The 8660-nt window shown below is 38.3% G+C and overlaps 1 protein-coding gene across 1 annotated transcript in view; it reads left to right on the forward strand.

Moving 5' to 3' along the window:
- The window catches only part of LOC132550290 (receptor-type tyrosine-protein phosphatase S-like), a 93924-nt gene extending 89162 nt beyond the window's left edge, over nt 1-4762 (forward strand). The window contains exons 32-34 of the mRNA XM_060214336.1: nt 362-519; nt 2780-2915; nt 3324-4762. Of these exons, the coding sequence (XP_060070319.1) occupies nt 362-519; nt 2780-2915; nt 3324-3398 (369 nt within the window). The 3' untranslated portion in view covers nt 3399-4762. The remainder of the gene's footprint in view (nt 1-361; nt 520-2779; nt 2916-3323) is intronic.
- Nucleotides 4763-8660: the final 3898 nt, after the last annotated feature.

Here is an 8660-nt window from a genome sequence, read left to right on the forward strand (position 1 = left end):
CCCTCGAGTCCAACACAGTATACATAACTCCATACAAGATACCAAAGAAATGTTTCCTGATGAGATACAGTTCCAGGAGTGTGCATGCTATCGAATATTGGAAATCAAAGTTCCAAGATGTTGAGAATCACCTTACTTATACGCTACTCGAACCTCCGTCTTCATCAGATATTGCCAATATTACCATCCTAAAATTTGAAATGAGATAATTGAAACGTAGACGCACGATCAAGGCATGTCGCAGTTGCTCGTAACATGAATAATACAGTTAAATGTAAATATAACACATGAAAATTGATAATGTGAAAAATATATATATTATACTTTAGTGCAAGTCCAAATGTGTGATATTTCTTTTCAGCCCCAGGAGGTACCTCGAGTTGTGAGACAATTTCACTTCCATCGATGGCCTGAAATGAGTGTAATTCCAAGCTCGAAAGCTGCTCTTCTCGAATTGCTGGACCAAGTCGAGATATGGCAGAAGCAGAGTGGCAGCAGACCTGTCACCGTCCACTGTCTGTATGTATAGTTAGCATGTCACCGTTCACTGTCTGTACGTAAAGTTACCATGTCACTGTCCACTGTCTGTACGTATTTAGCATGTCACTGTCCACTGTCTGTACGTATAGTTAGCATGTCACTGTCCACTGTCTACGTATAGTTAGCACGTCACCGTCCACTGTCTGTACGTATAGTTAGCACGTCACCGTCCACGTATAGTTACCATGTCACTGTCCACTGTCTGTACGTATAGTTAGCATGTCACCGTCCACTGTCTGTACGTATAGTTAGCATGTCACCGTCGACTGTCTGTACGTATAGTTAGCATGTCACCGTCCACTGTCTACGTATAGTTAGCACGTCACCGTCCACTGTCTGTACGTATAGTTACCATGTCACCGTCCACTGTCTGTACGTGTAGTTACCATGTCAACGTCCTCTGTCTGTACGTATAATTACCATGTCACCGTCCACTGTCTGTACGTATAGTTAGCATGTCACCATCCACTGTCTGTACGTATAATTACCATGTCACCATCCACTGTCTGTACGTATAATTACCATGTCACCGTCCACTGTCTGTACGTATAGTTAGCATGTCACCATCCACTGTCTGTACGTATAATTACCATGTCACCATTCACCGTCTGTACGTATAGTTACCATGTCACCGTCCATTGTCTGTACGTATAATTACCATGTCAACGTCCATTGTCTGTTTGTATCACTTTAATATTATCATTTGTTTTATATAATTTCTTATAACGAATATTCACCGAATGTTTATTGGAGCTTTCTGTTTGAATGCACAGAACCAGCTGGAGATTGTTTGTATGGAAGAACTAGTAGTCAAATTTTGTTGGGATATTCTAATTCTATTTTCGCTTTGGTCAGCCTTTTGCAAATACATGTTATAAATATTTTCTGTGATGAGTAACAAAAAAGCTGAGAACATATTCAATTACATAGCTATTTTCTAAAAATGAATTTGGTTACATGTAATCAATGTTGCAATGGGACGTTGTGTTTGGAGAGTAGTATTATATGAATAAAGATAGAATTAATCCATTATTTTGTAATTTCATATCGATTTCATATTAACTCGAAAGTTGTGCATGCTGTCTGGCAAATGGCCGAATGTATTGTCCTCGGTATGAATATGAGCATTCGGTGTCTTTGGCGGATGAATGGCATTGTGACCCAGCTTGTACAGGGATTCGTCCATACCGTCGATATAAATGGATATCAAGAGCTACCAAGTGTGTGTTGTAATGGATTAACACCACATAAATCTACCATACACCCAATTACCTCTTGTCGATTACGTTTCTCCTTGATTATTGTTTGTACCGAGACGATGTTGTGCTCAATCGAAATTAGACTCGGTTATCAACCATGAGAACAGGGAAAAATAACCGCTTTGTGTAGATCTAGCCGAAATTAGTCGTCTGCAACCCGAGCAAGATCATCCCTACTGAACGCTGGTATATGTAAGGAAAGTAATAAAAGAGTTGATGAAGCGAAGCTGAGGATCACTGGTTGTCTGACGTTGTGTTTACATGTCAATAGCAGTCTTGATATAGATGTCATTAAGATCACTGATAATAACGGAAGATGAAGTGTTTATATTGCGACGATCGATTACCGTTGATCACGCAAATAAAAAACCTACCGTAATAGTGTTTATAAGTTTGGTAATTGACAGTTGAATAACCGAATCCCAACCTTATGTTGTAAGGTATCGCAAGTATTTACGATTGGCGAGATTTTTTGAGACAGTTGAGGCTTGATTGCACTTGTAAGTGCTCGAAATTGTAATTGTTCTCTGCTGTATGTGATTGGGTCGGTGTCGTTTGCCTAATCGTTGCTTCAGGTGTTCGCTACCAGACGGCACTGATTGGATTTCATGAATCTACTTCTGGCCTCTGTATCTTGGAACCAACGACACATTTTCAGTATCAGTCACACCTTCCAAAAGAAAAAAAACAAAAAACGAGTGTGCTTTTTTTGGTTTCTAATTTCTTTGTTCGCGAGAAGGATTTCGGGGGCGGGTGGGGAATCTCTTATCACTTCTGTAATGAAAATATACATTAAAGAAATCAGAAATTGTTTTCTTGTCATTATTCAATCTGCCAAGCGTGTTATTTCTGATATATCATTCTGTAAGACATTTTATAGTTACAATGTCCGACTTAAAGACCTTAGGTGTGGATTGGTCGCTACACAGTCAGGTGACAATTCCTGGATTACTTACCTCATTTTTGTCGACTATTTATAGGGACGGTGCCACTCGCAGTGGGCTATTTGTTGCCACGAGCTGTGTGTTGGAGAGGATGAAAACTGATCGGGAGGTGGATGTTTTCCAGGCTATTAAACAATTGCGTTTGAACAGAACCCAGATCATTGACTGTCTGGTAAGTTGGAACAATTACGGTCTTAACTGTTGTCTTCTAATGGACTTCATTGAAAATGTAAACGTAATCACTACCCACTCTAACTCATACGCATTAGCTTACTTCTTCATCAGGTTTGCACTAATTCTACCTTTGAATTTTTGTATGATTATTCTGTAAAATGAATCTGTCGAAATCCCCAAAGTAGTAAAGAAACGTTTTGATCAGTTTTAAGTAATTGTTTCCTTGGAATAAGGTTTTAACGGTTTTAAGTTTGATCTAGTCTGGAAATTCAACTACATTTTGTTCCTAGTAATAACATTTCAGAAATAATTTGAACTAAAATCAATTCCTCGGTCAGTTTTTTTGACAAGTTGTGTGTCCTTTTGCCTTTGTGTAAAATGTACTTATTTTTCTTGTTGGTTTTAGGAGCAGTATAGGTTCTGCCACGAAATAGCTCTGGAGTATCATGCAACACTTAGCGCGCTGACGACATTTTCCTGACACGGTGAACAAGAGTCTTCACTGTAATATCTGCTGTGTAGTCACTCAGTGGTGATATATGTCTACATCAGAGCTACTGTACTTGTACACAACGTACTTACCACACGTGTGAACATGTGTGCACGTGTGTAGACGTCAAAGTTGCGACCTCTCTAGACAATGACGATTTTAGACAATGGTGATGACCGCATGTTGAAGTGCAATTGTAGAACGCATTGTCGCAGAAAGCGCGAGCAGACGATTAATAACTATATAGAAATAAATTTTCCACTTGATGAAGACATCCGGTTTTTGCCGTGATTGTCACATTGTAGATCTTTTTGGTAGATCTTTTGGTATTGTGACGTATATCAAAAACTTTTTCTACAAACGAAAGCTCAATGATGATGGCTGTGAAAGTGTAGAGAATTACAGCCAGTAGCAAGATGGGCAAACAGCAGAACAACACTTTATCCACGTGTGGAACATGGAGTGATGCCATCTCTGCAATTCCTATTCCACTTCGTTACATTTTCATCGAGAAAATGAACAATTATAAGGAAATTTTCCAGTCGGATGGCTCATACACTACTACAAAGCAAAGAGAAATCAAAGTGTTGTGAACAGACCATATGATGTAAGGCAGATCAAACACGAATCTGTCAAACTACAAAATTGACGGTGCTAAAATATATTGTAGTAACGGAAAACCATAAGTTTGAACAAGGTATGAGTGGATTGATTGCTACACACTGACCAACACAAACGATGCGAGGATGTATTATAAACGCCTAATGTAACAGACAATAGGGTAGGGTATAGACAAGTGATATAACAGACGGTGAGAGATGGGGTATATTATAGACATATTATTAGTAATTATACCAAATACAGCTCGTTACAAACACCAGTTTTATGCTTCTAAATCGACCTTGATATCTATGACATATAATTCACTGATGAAGCATCTCTCATCTTCTGATATAGAAAAGGAAACGGACAACAACTGCTGATAGCAAGAGTAAAATGTAATTGATATCATATTTTTACAGACATCATGCATATTAAATATGTTTTAACGAATATGTTCGTTAACTGTGATATGAGAATATATTTATGTATACGCACTAGTATGTATAATATTGTGATGTCTGTATACCGACACAGGGTTAACAGTGTCCCCTTAGTCTGTCTGTATACCGACACAGGGTTAACAGTGTCCCCTTAGTCTGTCTGTATACCGACACAGGGTTAACAGTGTTCCCCTCAGTCTGTCTGTATACCGACACAGGGTTAACAGTGTTCCCCTTAGTCTGTCTGTATACCCACACAGGGTTAACAGTGTCCCCTTAGTCTGTCTGTATACCGACACAGGGTTAACAGTGTCCCCTTAGTCTGTCTGTATACTGACACTGTCTGTTTGTATACCGACACAGGGTTAACATTGTTCCCCGCACTCTGTTTGTATACCGACACAGGGTTAACAGTGTCCTCCTTAGTCTGTCTGTATACCGACACAGGGTTAAGTGTCCCCCTCAGTCTGTCTGTATACCGACACAGGGTTAACAGTGTTCCCCTTTGTCTGTATACCGACACAGGGTTAACAGTGTTCCCCTTAGTATGTCTGTATACCCACATAGGGTTAACAGTGTTCCCCTCAGTCTGTCTGTATACCGACACAGGGTTAACAGTGCTACCCTCAGTCTGTCTGTATACCGACACAGGGTTAACATTGTTCCTTTAGTATGTCTGTATACCGACACAGGGTTAACAGTGTTCCCCTCAGTCTGTCTGTATACCGACACAGGGTTAACATTGTCCCCCTCAGTCTGTCTGTATACCGACAAAGTGTTAACATTGTTCCCCTCAGTCTGTCTGTATACCGACACAGGATTAACGGTGTCCTCCTTAGTATGTCTGTATACCGACACAGTGTTAACATTGTTCCCCTCAGTCTGTCTGTATACCGACACAGGGTTAGCAGTGTTCCCCTCAGTCTGTCTGTATACCGACACATGGGTTAACAGTGTTCCCCTTAGTACAGTGTCCTCCTTAGTCTGTCTGTATACCGACACAGGGTTAACGGTGTCCTCCTCAGTCTGTCTGTATACCGACACAGGGTTAGCAGTGTTTCCCTTTGTCTGCCTGTATATCGACACATGGGTTAACAGTGTTCCCCTTAGTCTGTCTGTATACCGACACAGGGTTAACATTGTTCCCCTCAGTCTGTCTGTATTCCGACACAGGTTTAGCAGTGTTCCCCTTTGTCTGTCTGTATATCGACACATGGGTTAACCGTGTCCTCCTTAGTATGTCTGTATACCGACACATGGTTAAAAGTGTCCCCTTTGTCTGTATACCGACACAGGGTTAACAGTGTTCCCCTTTGTCTGTATACCGACACAGGGTTAACAGTGTCCCCTTTGTCTGTATACCGACACAGGGTTAACAGTGTTTTCCTCAGTCTGTCTGTATACCGACACAGGGTTAACATTGTTCCCCTCACTCTGTTTGTATACCGACACAGGGTTAACAGTGTTCCCCTTTGTCTGTCTGTATACCGACACAGGGTTAACATTGTTCCCCTCACTCTGTTTGTATACCGACACAGGGTTAACATTGTTCCCCTTTGTCTGTCTGTATACCGACACAGGGTTAACAGTGTTTTCCTCAGTCTGTCTGTATACCGACACAGGGTTAACAGTGTTCCCCTTTGTCTGCCCACCGAAAGGTAATCAGATATATCGACCCTCTCTATTAGGCAGTGCTTATGTCACTCATTGATAAGAAACATCAGAATCTTCAGCACGTCAAATGATCTATACTTTTATTTTTTCTAAATACTATAAAACACACGGTACTACTATCCAAAACAATCGAATGCCACTGCCTTTTTATACACTAACAAGACTACTATCTTTATCACTAATCCTCCACCTCTGGGTCATGGGTTCGAGCCTATGTGTGGCATTCGCTAGGTACTTGCCGGAGGTCTGTGATTTTTCTCTCCAGGGTCTCCGGCTTTCCTCCATCACCCAAACCCAATTAAAAAACACATTGGCGCTACCTATTAGAGACAGATTTGATTTCATCAGATTTATAAATAAATCCTTGTTGACTGTTTTCATGGTGTTCAGTATATGGTTCGTGTCTCCCTGAAAGAGGACTTGAGTCATGGATGCGTCCGAATGAAAAAAGAAATTTCATACTTGTTCTTGTAAACGTTTTCGTTTTTTATGTCGAGAATGTGCAATATATAAATAGATCATAGATAATACCATTTGTAACAATTCAGTCAAATTGTGATGCCCTAGTCGTGTTCAATTTGAATTTCATAGTATATAAATCATATTAAACCATATTTACGTAACATGTACAAACGTTCTAGTCACTATTTATAAATGCATTTATGGAATAAAGAATATAGAGATCATCTATTAAATCAGTCATTTCATTGCAGCTTGTTCCCATCAAAAGTAAATACATTTTGATAGTAATTTCAATATAGAAATATATCATACTTAACTATTTTATTATAATACATCTAATAGAAATGTGTTGCCATGTAGTAGAGACGCTGAGCAGGGTTGTATATAGGCCTAGCAGAATATATAATAATTTTTATCTGTACATAGATATATCTACCTATACTTATATAACAATACTCAACTCAACGTTTGGGTGCAATGTACCATAAAAAAAATCGTTTGATCATTTGAAAGCAATTTCAACAGTTCACAGGCTGGAAGTGAGATAGATGCCAAGGTTAGCTCAATTATTCCAGATGAAATTTCGATCCTGTATTTCATAAAAATGTTTATTAAATGTCTTAAATAGAAAGTTGGTGACCTATATATTGTATAAATGATTGATTTATGCGGTACATGTTTAATAAAATATGGGTTTTTTTGTGAGATGATTTAAAGATTTTTTTTCTGAAATACAGAAACGATATTACAGCCGAGTGTTAAGTTGGTTTTGAATGTCAGTTCTGTATCAGAGAAATTGATGAGTGTACTGATGTTTATCGTGATAAAACTGATAACTGTTGTTCGTATAATGTTAGACATATTTGGTTTTCTATAACAGTAACATGTGTACAGTCAAACACATAAATTATTGCAGTTTCATTCAAATCCTTTATTCCAGTTTCTTAGAAATTGTAAGTTTTTTGTCATGTACGCATAAATCGATAGAGTTTGATTAATTTGAAGGCCATAAATTTACAAATTGAAATATCAAAACCATAATTGTTAAGGAAGAATGTACATGAATGAGATATAAAAAGTCTTATAAGATTCCTCCTCACACTATAACGTTTGTTTTAAAATACGATACGTATTTGGCGCCAGTGGTTGTATACAGTGAACTGACTCAGTACTAGTTTTATAAGAGTTGAGCAATATACAATACTTATCAATGACAAACGATAACTCAACACACACGACGGCAGTTGACTGTTTTAAACATTAGGTCGTTTTCTATAATTTAGCATCGCAACTGTACAGTCCTACACGTGATAAACATGTATTTTGTTGAGAACAAAATCCGCATTATTGGACTTTGATCATTCGCGTTTTGTTTGTTGTTTATTTTGTATGTGTAGTACTGAGCGACAGAACCTCATGGTGTTGTTGTGTATATTAATTTATAAGGGCTACAGCTGGCTTCATGTGTATGGTATATTATACCATATATTATACAAACGATCTTATGAAACAGATGTATGATCATTACATACTACGATAAAATTATTTAAGTGTATTTAGTGTTCCGTGTTATTTTATTATGTTTTTATTTTCATTTTGAACATTGGCAAAATGACACTCACAAGAACTTTAAAAAAAACCTTGCGAAATAATACAAGGGTTTGGTAAGCACCACAGCGGTAATGTACCTTGACAAAATGTAACAACACACAGCATCTACAATCGAAATGCACCTACATACAGGAGAGGCATCACTAAGCAGTTTTACAGTTTTTTTTTTCAAAAATTCGAGTAAATTCATAAGAGGCAACAGACAAGAGGCGTCATCGTAGGAGGCAATACAAAACAGGAAAACAACAGCCGACAGGAATCTTCCGCAAACGGAAAAAAGTTGTTTGTACAAAACACATCAAGAAAATACCAACATGGTAACGTAATAAAAAACAAACTAAAATTCCATAAAAATAGAGCAAAATCTGAACAAAAGTAAAATTTACACGGAGACTCCTGAAAAAGTACAAGGAGAATAAGATCAGGTGTTCCGGAAGAGTGAGTGTCTTCTGCTTCATCGACG

Source organism: Ylistrum balloti, unplaced genomic scaffold (assembly GCF_031769215.1).
Source record: "Ylistrum balloti isolate Yb309-2 unplaced genomic scaffold, AGI_CSIRO_Ybal_v1 Utg370118, whole genome shotgun sequence".
Lineage (NCBI taxonomy): Eukaryota > Metazoa > Mollusca > Bivalvia > Pectinida > Pectinidae > Ylistrum > Ylistrum balloti.